The sequence below is a fragment of the Pan troglodytes genome, chromosome Y (assembly GCF_028858775.2).
Source record: "Pan troglodytes isolate AG18354 chromosome Y, NHGRI_mPanTro3-v2.0_pri, whole genome shotgun sequence".
In the NCBI taxonomy this organism is placed as follows: Eukaryota; Metazoa; Chordata; class Mammalia; order Primates; family Hominidae; genus Pan; species Pan troglodytes.
In genome coordinates, this window is record NC_072422.2 from 16,569,561 (window position 1) to 16,587,508 (window position 17,948).

The window sequence follows — 17,948 nt, forward strand, 5'->3', positions numbered from 1 at the left end:
CAGTGGTTGTTATAACAGTTTAGTAATAAGTTCTTACAAATAGGAATAATTTAGAATGGTTGGGATTTTATCAGTTTTTTTTTTTTTTTTTTTTTTTTTTGAGATGAAACGTAGCTTTGTCGCCCAAGCTGGGATGCAGTGGCTCCGTCTTGGCTTACTGCAAACTCCGCCTTCTGGGTCAAGCTCTTCTTCTGCCTCAGCATCCTGAGTAACTGGTATTAGATAAGTATGCACCACAGCTGGCTAATTTTTCATATTTTTAGTACAGAATGCATTTCACCATGTTTGCCAGGCCACTCTTTAAAATCCTGATCCATCCTCCTTGGACTCCCAAAGTGTAATCCTAAAATTACAGGCATGAGCCACCACTCTCAGCCTATCAGATTTAATTGATGATATGAATGGAAATGCTTTAAACCTCACACTTTTGGGACAATGAAGTGTATAAAACATAACTGCATAAAGTTTCAGACGGGATTGCTTAAAGGTTTAAGAAATCATCGAATGTTAAAAATAAAAAGATTTGGACCTAAATAACTAAACCAATTACTTTTCCTGATTATACACCTAAAGAAATGAAACACATGAAGTTCCTGAAGTTTTGCAGTCCATAATTTTTACAATTAACAGACTAATCTGCAAGGAAGGAGTATTTTCTTGAGAAAATTTTACAAGATCATCACTTTTTATAAGGTAAGGGTGCAAATAATTTTAAAGGGAGAAGTTACCAACTTCGATTTTTAAGTGAATTATTCATGTTATGAAGTTGTGTTTTCATTCACCTATAACATAGGATTGTGAGGGTGAAGTGAAAAGATACAACTCCCTAGTCTTGTGTATCTTATTGTCCAGGTGTGATGACTCAGGTCTTTAATTCCAACACTTGGGAAGCTGAGGCTTGCAGATACCTTTAGGTCAGGAGTTGAAAACCAGGCTGGCCAACACCATGAAATCCCTTCTCTAGCAAAAATATAAAAATTAGCCCGGTGTGGTGGCACACGCCTGTAGTGTGTTACAATTAATTGGGAGGCTCAGGCAGGAGAATCGTGTAAACCTGGAAGGCTGAGGCTGCATTGAGCCGATATTGTGCCATGCACTCTAATCTGGGAGACATTCCACCTTCACTCTATTAATTCTTTTGAGATATATAATAAACCATTATTAAATGTACTCATCTTGTGCTACTGAACACTAGATCTTATTCCTTCTAAGCAACTATAATTGAACCCACCCCCATTCCCTCTTTGATCCCTTCCTTACCAGTACACATTGCTTGTATCAAAATATCGCATGTATGCCAAAAGTATCTACAACTGTTATGTACAAATCTTTTTAAATAAGTAAAAAATTAAAAGGGTATCTCCAACAAGGTGATAAAATAGGAGGCTCTAATTTGTTCCTCCATCCACAAACGCAACAAATAAAAAGCCACACCCACAACAATTCCCTATGAGATAAACTCAGAAACTAGTTGAGATACTCTTGCACATAGGATTATGAAAATACTCACTTAAAAAGAAATAAGAAAAACTGAATCATGATCTTGTTCTAGAATTTGTGGCTGACACATGACCCTAGAGTCAATAGAGAACTGTTATTTCACAGCTTCTCTAAGAGGACTGAAGTGTTAAGCCACATACGTAATGCCCCAACTGTTAACAGCTGCTTCTTAACAAAATGATTGCCTATTTCTGGATTCTAGCACAGATTGGCATTCAAAGCTCTCCTAGGACCTCCAAGATAAAAGAGGGATTTAAGTAGACATTCAAGCACTTCTAAAACTGTTTCCTCCTGGTTTACTGAATCTTAAGCAGTCAAGAAAGCTCAGCTCCCACCTTGTTCCTCGAAGATTTTAGATTGTACATCTAACGTCTTGACTTTTTTCCTTCTTTTTTATTTTGAGATGGAGTCTTGCTCTGCTGCACAGGCTGGAGTGCAATAGCATGATCTCAGCTCACTGAAAACTCTGCCTCCCAGGCTCAAGTGGTTCCCCTGTCTCAGCCTCCTGAGTAACGGATATTCCCCTGTCTCAGCCTCCTGGCATCTGTGACCATGCCAGGCTAACTTTCGTATTTCTTAGTAGAGACAAGTTTTCACAATGTTGGTCAGGCTGGTCTCAAACTCCTGACCTCAGCTCATCCACCTTCCTCATCCTGCCAAAGAGCTGGGATTACAGGCGTGAGCCTGCACCCAGCCTTATCTTGACTTTTATAGCTTTTGCCCAGGTATCTTGTTTCTAATTTTGACTTTTGGATCTGTCAAGGTCCTCTGAGAGCAGGCACATAGGCATTTCTCATCAGTCTTCATCATCACTCACTCTAGCAATATACTGAGCTTCTAAATTTTCCTTCCAAGAAGTCGAACTACTCAACTATGGCCTTGACTTCTCAGGTTGCTGCCTAAGAGTTTGCACACTAACTTACCAATCTCTGGAAGCTAATGAATCCCAGCATTTTGTAGTTCCAGGATTCTAAAGAGGAAAAAGGGTTGTTTTACAATAACTCTGCATGATTTTTAAACTTGCCTATTGATGTAGTTTGGACATTTTTTCCTCCAAGTCTCAGGATGAAATACGGTCCTCCACACTGTAAATGACACCTAGTGGGAGGTGTTTGTTTGGGTCATGGGGATGGATCCCTCACAAATGGCCTGGCTGCCTTGCAATGGTTAATAAGTGAGTTTTCCACTGTATTATTGCCACAGTCTAGATCACATCCAAGTAGTTTGTTGAAAAGAGCCTTATACCTTCTCCTCTTCTCTCTCTCCCCTTCTCTTCTCTCCACACATGACGTGACTGTTTTCCTTTTATGTTCCATCCTGAGTGGAATCCTGGTGAGGCTCTCACCAGATGCAGATGCTGGCACCACACATCTTTTACAGCCTGCAGAACCAGGATCCAATGAAAGCTCTTTTCTGTATAAATTTCCCAGTCTCATAGTCTTTTTTAGGAACACAAACAGATTAAGACATGTATCTCTGGTTGATAACTTGCCTATGTCAGTAAGGAATGGAGCTCAGAATTCACTATTTCCTTCATTCCATAGAGGACAAAGAGGTGGTTTTCAATGGTCCCGTGAGCTCTTCCTTAAATCCAACCCTTGGCTTGCTCTAGCTTTCGGCTTCTCCATGGAAGCACCCCAACCTTTTAAACTCCTCCTCCCTTAGGATCGCTATTTTTTTTTTTTTTTTTTGAGATTGAGTCTCACTTTGTTACCCAGGTTGGAGTGCAGTGGCGTGATGTCAGCTCACTTTGACCTCTATCTCCTGGGTTCAAGAGATACTCCTGCCTCAACATTCCAAGTAGCTGGTACTACAGTCACATGCCACCAGGCCTGGCTATTTGTGTGTGTGTGTGTGTGTGTGTGTGTGTGTGTGTGTGTATGTATGTTTAGTAGACAGGGGATTTCACCCGCTTAGGCAGGATGGTCTTCACCTCCTGACCTCGTGATATGCTCACCTCAGCTTCCCAAAGTTCTGGGGTTACATGTGTGAGCCACTGTGCTCAGCCTGGAACAGTCTTTCAACTTGCCTGTTTCTGGGGTCTGATGTGACACAATAGGCATTCTGTGATTCTACTAACTCCCTCCCTCTCTGAAAAACAAAAACCTTAACTCACAACTCTCCTTAGGTAAGGACACCTTAGTGAATGATTCCATAACTTGCGATTGAATCTGAGACACCTTCTTCGACTGTAGAACTAAGAATAGCCACACAAATAGGATAAAATAACAGTTTTAATGTGATACTTTTCTCCTCTCCAAGCCAGCATAGTGTTGCATACAAAAAATTTCCCTGGACTCACAGTTTCTTCAGGGAGGAGAGAGTTGAAGGTGTACATTCAGCCTTTTCTTTTCCATTTTGCAATTCTTCATGTGATGTTCTCTCTAGTCTTACCCTGTGGGAAACATTGCGGGTATCAGACAACTGGGGTCAGTTAGAAACAAAGTACATGGATGGGGCTTACAGGGATCATAACAGTAATCTTACCAGTGGCTTTGCATTCCAGCCAGCAGAGGTGCACTGTCAGAGAAAGGAAGCAACAGCATCATTCTGCAGCAACGAACCATGGTTGATGGGTCTGCCAGGCTCAAATCACTGACTAACTGCCAAATCCCACAGTGATTTTCTCTGCAAAATTCCAAGGCTGTGACAAAGAGGCAGCTTGGTGATTATCCACAGAAGGGGCATGTGACCCCACCCAATCCCAGCTGCCATACTTTTGACCATCCTAGCCCTGTGTGCTCCACCCATCCCCAGGCTGAAAAGCAGAGGCAATTTAGTAGTGAAGGATGAAGTTTCTGGCCCTACCTGGACACAGTGGGCAAGTCGTTTATATAATAAGCCTTGGTACCCCTGGAAGGAAGATCACTTCTGATATATCTAATGGAAATCACTGGGGCATTAGAATCTCTAGAGCACACGACTTTATTGAGAAACAGAGAATCCCAGTCTCAGCTCCATCCCTTCCCACTGTTCAACAGCAGATATCAAGGGAACTGATTGTCAGTCCTAGGCCCTCTTGCTGCTGGCAGAAAGCTAGCCTATCTGTGCAGAGACCTTCCAGTAACCATCACAGCCAAAATTACAAGCATGCCATTCTGTGTTCCACAAGAGAATGTAAGTGGACACAGTCTCAGCTCCAACCTGTCCAATTTCAATTTCCAAAATGGAATCATTAGTAATAAGTGACCAACCAGCCAAAAAAAAAAAAAAAAAAGCCCAGAAACTGATAGATTTGGAAGAATTCTACCAGATCTACAAAAAGCTACATCATATTCCATTGTGTGGGTGATCCTAGTTTGTTCAACAGGTTCTGTATGTATGCTTACACACACACACACACACACAAACACACACACAAACACACACACCTATGTTTCATGTTCTCTCAAAAAGCTGCAGTGGAAATGCCAAGCTGGCCTCTGGTATCATCTGAAGGCTCAGTGGGGAAGGACCCACTCCTTTGCTTGCATTACATTGTTGTCAGCAGCCTTGTCCACAATGGCAGTTTTGCAGGGCTTTCTTACAGCTCTCTGGAGAGCATGCAATTATGTTTATTTACATAGTTTACAATATATTCCTTAGCCTTTATCTCTAAACTTGAGGCTGAGTGCAATGACTTAGGTCTGTAATTTCAGTACTTTGGGAGGCTGCTGTTGGAGGATCCTCTGAGCCCAAAAGTCTGACACTACAGTGATGTATGATTCACCCTGATGACAGAGCAACACCCTGCCTCTAAGTAAATAAATAATAAAAATACAACTGATAGTAATATTTTTGTTTTACAGTTTGGAAAACACAAATTTCCTTGATCAAATGTAAGAATATTTGATAGTCACTAACACAGCACATTTGCTTGTGCATGGGAACCAATGCAGAAAAGCAGTGGGATTGGATGCTCATTCCCCTTAATGCCTGACACATAAATACTGTGATGATAAGTGGTGAGTTTAGACCAAGAAGGCTTTCTGCCAGAGCCCTCAACACTGTGGAAATAAAACCCTCCACAAGTCAGGAAACAAAACAGTCTTTCCTGGTAATAGTAACTGTAAAGCCTTTTGCAGATTTGATTTCATTTTTAATTTAGTGTAGATTAGGCAGCATAACAGACTACCCTGCACTCACTAGTATGTGATTTGATGATAAACATTAATTTGATTTGGTTGTTGAAAACTACAAGAATGTTAGTTAATACCATAGTTACATGAGTAATTTTGACAATCTACACTAGCTTATTTTAAACTTTCAGTTAGTCGACTAGAGACCTAAATATTATTTTAAACATAGTTCAAAAATTCATGTGGATAATGGGCAAAATGGCAAGTTTTTATTTTTATTCATTTCCTGTTGGTTTTATACCTTTCATTCTCTCTTCTCTCCCTTCTTTATTCCCTCCCTCCCTCCAACCTTCCTTCCTTCCCTTCTTCCTTCCTTCCTTCCTTCCTCCCTCTCTCTTTTTCTCTCTTTGATTTTTTTTGAAGACAGAATTCTGCTCTGTTGCCTAGGCTGGTGTGCAGTGGCATGATCTCAGCTCACTACAACCTCCCCATCCTGGGTTCAAGCAATTGTCCAGTCACAGCCTCCTGAGCAGCTGCCACTGCAGGCATATGACACCGATCCTATCTATTTTTCCTTTTTTGTATTTTTAGTAGAGACCGGTTTTCACAATATTTGCTCAGGCTGGTCTTGAACTCCTGTCCTCAAGTGATCCACCCACCTCAGACTCTCAAAGTGCTGGGATTCCAGGCATAAGCCACAATACCCACCCAGTTTTATTCATTTCTCTCTTCAGTGATCTCTCCTATCTATTTTAGTATTTTATTATTTGTTTTTATTTCTGAGACAGAGTCTCACTCTGGTGCCCAGGCTGGAGCACAGTGGCATAATCTTAATACAGGGCAAACTCTGTCCCCAGGGTTTGGGATAATATGCATGGGCCACCAAGGCTGGCTAGCTTTCATATGATATTAGACATGAGATCTTGCCATGTTGTCCAGGCTCGTCTCAAACTCCTGACATCAAGAAATCTGCCCACCTTGGCCTGCCAAACTGCTGGGAACGCACCTGTGAGCCTCTGTGCCCTGCCTCGTATCTGTTTTAAAGCTCAGTAGATAAGCAATATTGTCTTCCTGGAATGCTTTATGTTCACAAAAAAACTATAACACTATTATTTAGGTCTTTCGGATAAAGTATGGTAACACACAAAACATACACGCACAGACACAGACACAGTCAGTGATCAAAAAATCAGTGTAGGCCACGACCTAAAATGAAAGGTGAGCTGCTGCAGTTGCCTAGAATTAAACCAGACCAGAGTTGACCCATACCAGGCCGAGAGATGTGAACAGAGGCTTTCCAAAAGGTCTATCAGATACATGTTAGGTTATTCTCCAGCCATAGCAAAGGGACATTAAAGATCTGTTGTGTTTTGAAGAGTCTTGATGGTTTGACTTTTCCAGGGTATTAGCATTCGTGACATTGGCCTTTAAAGCTCTCCACAATTATTCAAATCAGTAGACAACTCAGTTTTTCTAGGAGTCTAAAGAGCTTTTCAAAATTATCTAAAATGTAATGGCTTAAAACAATCATTATAATTTACTAACTCTCAGTCTCTGCAATCTTCCATAGTCTCTCAGCCAAATGATTGTGGTTCAGGGGCACTCAGGAGGATGCAGTCTAGTGATGGCTCAGGATGGGGACATTGTCAGTTGTCTTCCTGTCTCCCTGGTGCCATGGCTAGCATGACTCAAATAGCTGGGGCTGGAATGCTGAGATCCTTGGGCATCTCCTATTTCTATGAGTCTTTCCATGGCATGTCCCTTCTGTATAGTGTTATCAGGGTGTTAGACTTCGTGATGTACTGGTCCAGGGCTCTCCTAAGGGGTTTGTCCCCATGAGAGCAGGAGACTTAGGCACAGCTGTGTCACCTTTTCTAGCCTAGGCCAGAGGTGGCCCAGTATCTAGAAAATGCTTGCCGTGTTTTCTATTAGAAAGCATTAGAAGCAAGTACTATGTTCAGTTACATCAGGAATATTTTCAAATGAGTTTGAGAAGAATTTCAAAGTGTGTTTTAGACCACTACAGTGGCCATGCCTAATCACTAATTATTTTTATAAGTGCTGGATGGGTTTTACCCAACACAATAGCAGATACAGACTTTTAACCTCGAAACCTATATGTCATAGCTCTGAACATTTGGTTACATGTATAAATAACTCTCAAGCAAAAATAGATTTTGAAATGACAGCTATAAATAAATAAAATAAATGAGATAAACTCATAAATATCTGGATGAAATGCTTGTAAACATGTCAGCTTTAAAAATGTCAAGAGGTCTGATGTGCTACTATTTTACTATTTCTATGGGTATTACTTGGACAGGAGGACAAGGACTCAGGGGTCTGCTGGTCCATCTCTGCACCTTGAAACAGCAGCTGGGGCACCAGAAGTAACCCTTACAGCCAACACCATGTAGTGAGGACAAGGAGTCCATCTGGGTTAAAGAGGTTGTGAACATAATGTGACCTGGAGGAGAAGTACACCTGGTAGGGCGACTAGGATCCAGGGCTCCGGCACACATTGAAATCCCCCATGCCCAGCTGTAGTGGAATGAATCCCTCAGCTTCTGCTGGGCTTCCAGGTATGTTCAGGAAGCAGCTCCCTGGGCTGAAAAGGATCCCCCCCCTTCACTTGCCATGCAGGAGTGTGAGGCTTGTGGCCTCCACTCTGTCTGTTCCAGCTCTTTCCCTTCCCATTATCCCGCTGCTGGGTAAGGTGGCAGGACCCTGGAATGTAGAAGGGCCCTGGGTTGTTGACAGTGCCTGTGGGTGGCCATGTACTAGGAGGAGAGTCCCCACTGAGCCTCCCATGAGCTTGGCGGCTGGGAAGGAACAGTCCTGGGGCACTGGCTGGTCCAGAGTCCAGGGACCATTCCCGGAGAATGCCGGGAGGATGTTTTAAGCCTGTGGATCTGCAATATAGGTGGAAGAGCTGTATCTGCCATGGCTGACATCATCAGGGCAAGACACCCACTGGGTGGAGAGTTGGGCTTATGCATTTTACCCCTGTCTTGAAGAGACCATGCATGCCTGCCTCTCCTGGGACCAGTGATACTGGAGACCCCCCTCTGGGTCCACTCATGACCATAAGCTTAGGATGCTGTGTGCCTTGCTTCCTATCCGCCCAGGTGAGGCATCCTGGAGAGGATGCGTGGGGAGAAGCTTGTGTGCGCACATGAAGCACTGGAACTGGCTGTCACCGGCCTGTTTCTGAGCTCCCACCTGACTAAGTGATAAGTGTCTCATCTACCTGACCCCGCAGCCCGGGTTCCTCCTCCACCTACCGACCCATGCCCTCTTGGGGAGAATGCCAGCCTCCCTGGAGACTCAGGCCCTGCCGGACCCACATGCTGTCCTCCTGTCTCATGGGCTGGACACTCTCTGGTGCACAGGGATTCCCAGACAACGAATCCCAAAGCCCCGCAGTTTCCATTGCTTCTTCCCTGAATGCCCCGACTGAACACACAGGAAGATAGAAACAGCTGCTAGGTTTCATTTCCCTCCGGATGTCATTTCAGGTCCATGACATCTCCTCTATGTAGCTCACGCCAGCCACCCTTTTCCTCCTCCCTCTGCCGTTTGGAGAACCATGAGGACTCTGCGTCTCCCTAGCGCGCAGGCTTCTCAGGTCCTGAAGTTGGATTGCGAAACCTGGTGGCTCCCTGTTTCCCAGCTCAAGAGCTGAGTTTGAGGCACATCTGTGGGCGGGAGTGTGTCCCCCAACAAACCAAGGTACACAAAGGTACACAGGCACAGGTGTGCACACTCGTGCACCAGCTCAGACACGCAGGTGGGAACATGCCCACACTCACACTGGTATGAGGGAAACTGTGTGTCTACACCAATACTCAGGTGAGCCTTAATGCTCAGCCACATTGCTTCGCTGGACACACACAGAAGGTTCCTTGCCATTTAATTGATCATCTACAGTGGGATCTATTTTTACTTTTATACTTTTTTAATTTACCAAAGTATGTTGCATTCTTTCCCCCATCATGAAAACGACTGATACAAGGAGGAAGAGCACTTTTCATAACAAATTACTTTATCTGCATCTATAGTATTAAGGTACTTTACAAATTTTACGTCTGTTTTTTAATGTCATAGGAAATGTCTCAGGGCTGGGGAAGCATGAGTGAGGGTGGCAGAGGGAGAAAGCATGTCAAGGGACCCTGGAGTTATTGAAACAGAACATGATAGGACTGGCCACTCTAGAAGGGCGTAGACCTGGGTTCGCCCTCCTGTGCACCTCTGCGTGGAGGGTAAGAGGGCCTTAGTTGAGCCTAACTGAGCCCCAGGTGTTAACAGGCCTCAAGGCGTGGAAGGGACCCACGTGCACCAGCTAGGTTTTGTTTCCCTCCAAATATCATCTCAGATCCATGGCATCTCCTCTAGGTAGCTTGAGCCAGCCACCCTTTTCCTCCTCCCTCTGTCATTTGTGAGAACCATGAGGACTCTTCGCGTCTCCCTAGCGTGTAGGCTTCAGGGGTCCTGAATTTGGATTGCCAAACCTGGTGGTGCCCTGCTTCCCAGCGCAAGAGCTGAGTCTGAGGCACATCTGTGGGCCGGAGTGTGGGCCCCCCCAGACCAAGGTACACAAAGGCACACAGTCACGGGTGTGCACACGTTCCCATTCCATCTCCCTTCTGGCTCACCATCCATCTGCTGACAACTTCCACTCAATGAAACCTTGCACTTATTCTCCAAGCCCACGTGTGAGCCAATTCTTCAGGTACACCAAAGTAGGAAACCCCGGGATCCAGAAAGCCTTCTGTTTTTGCGGTAAGGCAGAGTGTCTTCTTGAGCTAACACAAGACGCCTACAGATGGATAAACTAAATTAACATCGTATATAACACATGGCCGCTGGGGATTCGGGAGCTGTAAACATTCACCCCTAGATGCTGCCTGGGATCGGAGCCGCACAACCTGTCCTCATTGCTCGCTCCGGAGGCCGGGCAGGAACCTCTGCCAAAGCTTCTACCTCAGCCGCTGGCAGGCCATGCGGCCTGGGGCATTCACGGAGCTCCAACGAGTCTGTTACTGGCTGGGGAGTGCTGGGGCCAGGGCATGGCCGTGCCCGCTGATCCTCCTCCTGCCTCTCCATATCGGACTTCTCCTCGACCACCACCTGGACCACTGCCACGATATCGTCCACAGCAGCACCTTCTCCTCCCCCCTAGGGCGCCTCCACGCTCTGTGCCCTGGCTGCCCTCTCCAGCAGAGCCTCCAATTTGAACGGGGTACACTGTGCGCTCCACGTCTGTGTAAGTATATCCTTAAAATATACTTAAAAAAACAACAACAAAAAAACTTAAAAGCGTTCCCATTTCTCCACATCCTCTCCAACATCTGTTGTTCCCTCACTTTTTAATGATCGCCATTCTAACTGGCATGAGATGGTATCTCATTGTATTTGCAAGGTCATGGATGAAGCTGGAAACCATCATACTAAGCAAACTATCACAAGGACAGAAAACCAAACACCGCATGTTCTCACTGATAAGTGAGAGTTGAACAATGAGAACACATGGACACAGGGCAGGGAACATCACCCACCGAGGCCGGTCGCGGGGGTGGGGGGTTGAGGGAGGGATAGCATTTGGAGAAATACCTAATGTAAATGACGAGTTGATGGGGGCAGCTAACAAACATGGAACATGTATCCCTATGTTACAAACCTGCACGTTGTGTACATGTACCCTAGAACTTACAGGATAATAAAACAAAACAAAACAAAAAAAAAGAAAAAAAAACCCCTTAAAATTAAAAATAGCTCTCCAAACCCAAATACTAAATAGAAAATGAGAATCAAGTGGCCTAGAATGTAACTTAAATGAAAATGTCACAAACATTCAGCAGATAGTTTCTAAATGCCACAATAAGCCTGGCAGTCTGCAAGAAGCTCAGAAAAACACTGTTTCCTTGCTATTTTGAGCGTGCAGTAGGAACAGGTACAGAGATAAATGAGGAATAGTAAGTGTGATAACTGCTGTAATAGGCAAATACAGGCAATATAACTGCAAATAAGGGCAACGATTTTGATAAGCAAAACATTAATAAAAATGAAACGTTAAAAAAAAGACTCATGATTTTAATAAACATTGCCTTCTTCACTCCAGAAGAAAACTCATGCCTCTGCTTTACTGGTTGACATGTTCTTAAAGAGATGTAACAGCTCTGATTTCTGTTACTAAATCACATTTTCGTCACTTATGAAACACAAGTTTAAAATTCCTTTTGAAGGTCAAATGAGAATATTTGCTGTTACTGGATGAACTGTCAAGTGCTACCCAAATATTATTTTCTCACAGGGATTGATACCATGTGTATGTCACATGGTCAATGTAGCATTCTCATAAAGGAAACCTTGAAATGTGTCTGCTGCTCAGTTTTTATTTTTCAGCTGTTTCACTCGTTGTTATTTATCATATGCTTCCTAGGGGCTTTTGAATTTTAATGAGAATATGTAAAAACCGAAAAGAGAAGGACAATGAAATTGCAAGACTACAGTCATAATAATTTCATTGATTAATTCAATTGTTTATAGAGCAAGATTACATTATATTTCTCCCAAAAGATCCTTGGAGAAATTCTAAGATGATGCACCCAGTGTTTGAAATGGCTGTAAAGTTGTTGCTTAAGTTAGAGCTAACTGTTTTTAGAGCATGAAGATACATTAATAGTTTCATGTATTAAAACACAGAAAATAGGAATTTTAGTGCTAGTTGCTCTCACCAGAAATAATCATAGCTTTTAAACTGTTCTTTATGTCAAAATAAACTTTTCATTTTCCCACCTCATGTTTTGGATGCGGCATGTATTTTTAAATGCATTTTCACCCTTATGTGCTTCTGTGAGAAACTGTGGATTTAAGTTCATATCATAATTATCTTACAGCTTCACTTGTCTGTTCCTAAAGGTTCACGGAAGTAAAAAATTCCATTTATGCTTGTATCTTTCAGCAACCTCATTTCAGATAACAGTGCACATTACTGCAGAAATCACATGATACAGGTCCAAAGGAAGAAGAAGAAGAAAGCAAGTTTTTAAGTCTATACATTTGTAACACTGTATCAGAAACTCCGTAGTCATAGTGAAATAAAAAAGTGATCACAGTCAATTCCATCTCATACCTAGACTGAAATAAGAACCTTCAAAAGAAAAGAAAGTTAAGCATTTTGGGCTTGTCAAAATTTTCCTATATAGATAAAATTATTGGTGACTTTCTCTCACTAGAAAACATAAACAAAAATCCATGCTTTATATATGTATAAATAAAAATATTTTTATTTCTATCAGTTGCGACATGCAAGCAAGTAATAAAGTAAAAGTACAATAATAAAATGATATAAGGAGATTTCTCTGTGTAAAAGAATTCCATTGATACTATTAATTAAAAAAAAAAAAACCCATAGAGAAACTACATGGCTGCTTTTTAGTACTACTACTTTTTAGTATTTTACTTACATTTTAAATAATCAACAAATTAAAGGAAATTCTTAATCATTGTTTATTACCAACGACATTATTCTACTCGAGTAATCGTTTGAGATTACATATTTTAAATAAACCATTAAAAACAAATTGTATTGAGCGATATTAGCTTTCGATGAATACTTCTGTATTTGTAGTCATGTGAAGTATAACTTTCTCCTCAAAATGGATCTTTTATAAAACCAGTGTTAATGTTTTCTCTGATACAAACTCTGGGATTTCTCGTGGCTTTACTATATACATACATTACATGCTTCCAGAAAGTAGGATTCAAACAGATGGAAAAAATATATTTCTGACAAAATTCTAGGAAAGGGAATGGTAAAATGGGAGAATAATTTCTAAATTTCTAACTGTTGATCAATGGATTTGGATACATTTAGATGTAGACAAATATTTACACACTGCAAGTTTGCCCTTGTGTATATACATTTAAATGAGATAATCATATGTATGGGTTGTGTAATCTTTGAATTAATCCTCAATTTTACATATGGGAAATTTGACAAGAGTTTACCCTTATCAAATACTCAATTTGAAGTACTATACTCAATTTGATGTAAAGCTAACAAAATCTCTGTCAACATCATTTCAATTAATCCAATATTGTTAACTGCTGATAGCTTCATTCTCCTTGTCCCCTGTTGGTAGCCTGAAAGCTGATTCTCACTCTAATTCAGCACTCAGGTTCCCATCCACAAGGGACTGTCAGTTTGCTGTGGATTGTGACCTCTGACTCCACCACTTTGGTCCTATAACAGTCCTACCTTTGCATATTTAATGAACTTGGTACATGGTTAAAAAGATAAAAGTGCAGTGAAATGTCAGACCATGCTGTGAAATATTCCATTGTTTCTATATCTCTAATTGACCTTTCATGTTATAGAGGACAAGAAAAATAATGCAATACATTTCTTAGTATCCAGTCCAAGGCACTCCTTCTTATTAATACACCAAACCCATCCCTTCAAGGCACTGACATCTAAGGAGGGTGGTTTTTACTTGGAAGGGGGCAGGTCAGCTCTCTTTTCCCACAGCCCCACAGAGCTCTGTGTTCTTCTGCAGACAATGAGGCAGCTATCCGTTGAGCCTTGGTAAAAAGTAAAAATAAGTCCCACTGTAGATGACCAGTTAAATGGCAGGGGACCTTCTGTGTGTGTCTAGCGAGGGAATGTGGCTGAGCATTAAAGCCCACCTCTTAGGTCACTTCAGGTTCCCCAATTCTGAAGTATGAGTGTTACTGTTCCCTGATGGGCCTTTCTCCCCCAGACCAGGGATGGCCTGTGATTTCTCACTGCAGTCTCTTCCCTGAGCCTTGAGTTCTCCAGATGTGTGCCCTCCAGCATTTTCCTGTTTCAATATGAGTCTGTTTCCAATGCAGTGTGCTTTCTACAATACTGCAGTGTTATCTCTTTGCATATATTTGACAAAACAAGTTACAAACTATAACTAATGTGAGAAGAAAGTAAATGGTATGGAATAAGGAAGAAAAATGAAACACTGTGTCAGCAAGGAATAATTTTTACTTTATATAACAGAAAAAGTAAACATGAATTAAACAAACAGGGATTTCTAGTTTTCACATGTGAACCAGCCATACTTAAGCAGTTGCTGCCTTTCATCAGTGGCTCTGCTGCACTGTAGTAGCAGGGCTGCACAGTAGCAGCAGTAATTTTTTTTTTTTTTTTTTTTTTTTTTGGTATTTTCTCCAAGGCGAAACCTAGCTCAAATCCAACACCATATTGGGTCCAGTTGTTGCTATCCAGCTTTGCCCACACTCTTGTTTGTGGGAGTCTTATCAGCTTCCAGTTTATGCAGCTACTTTAAGGGTGTATTTTTGCTTGTCATGTGAAACTGCTGCTTGAGATTGGCTTTTCTCCTGCAATCACCTAGTATTTTTCCTGTCTCAAATTATGTGCCTTGCTCATTTTTCTCCTCAGGACACTATAGGATATTCTTTAGCTGACTCTTTTGAAGAGCGTTGGTAAACCAGTTTCATTTCCGTCAAATACTTCTGAGAATTCCTGAGAAACTTATTCATGTCTCAGCTAAAAACCTAGCACTGGACCACTGCCCACTGCCTGCTCAGCTGCGTGTTACTACTTCTTTCTTTAGATGAGATCCCCTAAACAGCAACCGCATGGGTCCCCCACACTTCCACTAAAGACAAACATCCAATGTTTAAAACATTTTAAATCTTAGATATAGCATAAAAGGATTATAAGATACAAAACACAAATGGGACACATATATTAAGAAACAGAATTTTAGCCAGTACCAGTCTTTGACAAAAAAGTTAACCATTTTAACTCTACAGTATAAATGTATTTACAAATAAAGTATATGCATAGAGAAATGTTTTTTGCATTGTACATACTTTCTCCAGTGATGTCTTAGACACTCATTTCAAATAGGCCATTGATCGAATTTCAACTATATCCTATAATGAAAATAATAGAGTAGAAGTTTTTTATTTTTATTTATTTATTTTTTTTTAGCAGATCACATGTACACATTGGTCTTCCAGTTGTACTGAGTCTTTTGTGTGTGTGTGTGTATGTCAATGTAATTTTAGGTAGTTACAGAGAATATATTTAGTACAAATAATTAGAAATTAACCAGATTTTCTTTGTAATAAAAAAGAAAACGATTAACTTCAATTGAATATTTAATTGAACAGTAAAACTGGATAAGAATTTATTCTGCTCAGAGAAAAGATGTACTGTGCTTTGCAGACTGAAAGAGTTCTCTACTGAGTAACCCAGTATTTGCCTTTACCACAAAACTAGATTGGTTTTGCTAGACTCCTGTAGCCAGCTACCTGCAGAGAAGGAAATTCTACTAGAGAGAATTCTAAATTGAATATTAAATATTATTTCATTTGGGTGAAGCATTCACATATAATATTCTTTTACATTCAGCGTAATTATAGAAGTTTAATTTTAATACACTTTCCAAAAAACTAATTATAAAAATCAAAAAGAGAATTGTAATACCTCCTTTAAAAAGTTTTAGCCTGCTCAAATCTAACAAGTCTGCTCTGAAATACCTGAAAATAAGATATGAAATAAATAAGAAAAGAAAATACCGCAGAATGTACCAGACTTTTTTATGTATTGGCTGTGCACACATCTGCTAGCTTTTAGTAGCAGACAGAGTGCAGTCTACATAATTGTATTCATAATAGATGCCTATGCATGATATAGTCACACATAAATATTATTTCTCTGAAGATTGAAATAGAAAGCTAGGAAAACACAACATGACACATAAGCTGAATTACATTTAAGGAAGTGTGGATTATATAGTTAAATGATCTCTTCATGGGACTTCTTATCACTATCTCACTGGTTAGTCTAAGGATTAATTAGTTAAAGTTCCTAGACTCTTTCAAGCTAAGAAACACTGTGTAAGTGCTATGCTTTATCAGGGTAACATGAGAGTGAGGCATACATGATTTGCAAACTCACAGGCTCTTCGAAATGTGTGTCTAGCCTGATTGAGAGTTTTTTCTAACAGTGTTTTATGGATTGGAAAGTGCTTATCATATTTGAAGATGAAATATGCTCTATTGAAATCAGGCAAATCTGCAAAATCAATCTTTGTTCTATTTATTAGTAAAGTGATGTTTCTCAAAATAGAAGAAAACTTGTGATATGATTTTGAAGTTAATATATAATCAGGTAGAATTTTGACATCAATTATAACTTGCCTATTATCATGTGATTGACTCAGCTGTTGTTCTCTTAATTAGTGCAACTGAAGTCTAGTTAATTTGCATAAAGGTAGCTATCCCATCTTTTATACTTTTAAAGACAGTCAGGAGACTGGTGCTTTGTGAATTTTTAATGTTTATGTAAATGTTATAAGCTGTGTATTATTTCACTTATTTTTTTCTTAACATTTTTGTTGAGAGCTGCCATTATTGATGGCATAGTTCTCAGTCTACTGAATTTCATTATGTTCCATTCTGTGTTTATTGAAATGCTACAGTGAAAAGCCTTCCCTATGCCTCTGGGTACACATGTGGGAGAGTTTATAATGAAAATACTAGAAGAATGGCTGGACTGCAGTGTGCATACAGTTTTAACTTTGAGGGGATAAAATATTCTCCTTAGCTCCCAGGGCTACCACTTTATTACTGTTGTTCATCCATGCTAATCAGCTTTGCATTTGTCTTAGGTTTTTCATTTTTAATGAAGTATTATTATAAGTTACATTGATTAGAACCAGCATGTGTTTGTTAAATGTTCATTTTGTTTAATAATTATAGATAGCTATTGTCAGGGCTCTATCAGTATGTGAGGAAAATAAAATATTAACAGAATGATGACTTGAATAGGGGGATAAGTCTGAAAATCAACTTTATTTTCCTAACACAGTTTATACAAAACATAGTTAATGCTTCATTTTCAAGGACAGCATGTAGCAGAGTGCTTGACAATAAATCAATATACGCTGAGTCAGTATTGGCTAGTAATGGCTAGCTTCTTCCAGTCTTGCCTGGTGATGGAAGAAGTATTTAACATATTTTTTTTTTCTATGTGGCTCACTCACGTGACACTGCCAGATCATCATATGGTGGGTTTGGGGAAAATGAAGGAAATAGTAGGCTAGATATATGTAAATTATGTGTTAGAAATAGAAGCTTAGCCCACAAAGCGTAGTTAATTTGTCTGGCCACAGGGGTTTTGTCATCTCTCGTATACCTACAACTATTTATTTATAGGTTGTTTGCTAATGACTATTTTTAAAAAATCTGTTTCAGCAGCAATGACATAAAAATCCAAGTAGATATTTAATCAAAAACTGCTCAATTTCCCTTTCAATCAAATTATGGGCTGAAAGGTGCCAATAAACACACGGTGTAATCATAAAGCCTTGTAGTCCATGT

At 40.6% G+C, this 17,948-nt stretch overlaps 1 protein-coding gene and 1 pseudogene across 1 annotated transcript; both read left to right on the forward strand.

Annotated features, from left to right (window-relative positions):
* Positions 1–17,948, forward strand: part of LOC107966130 (RNA-binding motif protein, Y chromosome, family 1 member F/J-like) — a 366,174-nt pseudogene that overhangs the window by 57,555 nt on the left and 290,671 nt on the right.
* LOC134809386 (proline-rich protein, Y-linked-like) lies at positions 9,752–11,074 on the forward strand. Its single transcript, XM_063805008.1, is given in 6 exon segments — positions 9,752–9,820; positions 10,031–10,150; positions 10,267–10,340; positions 10,459–10,732; positions 10,734–10,822; positions 10,957–11,074. Coding segments are annotated over 6 exon segments (744 nt in total).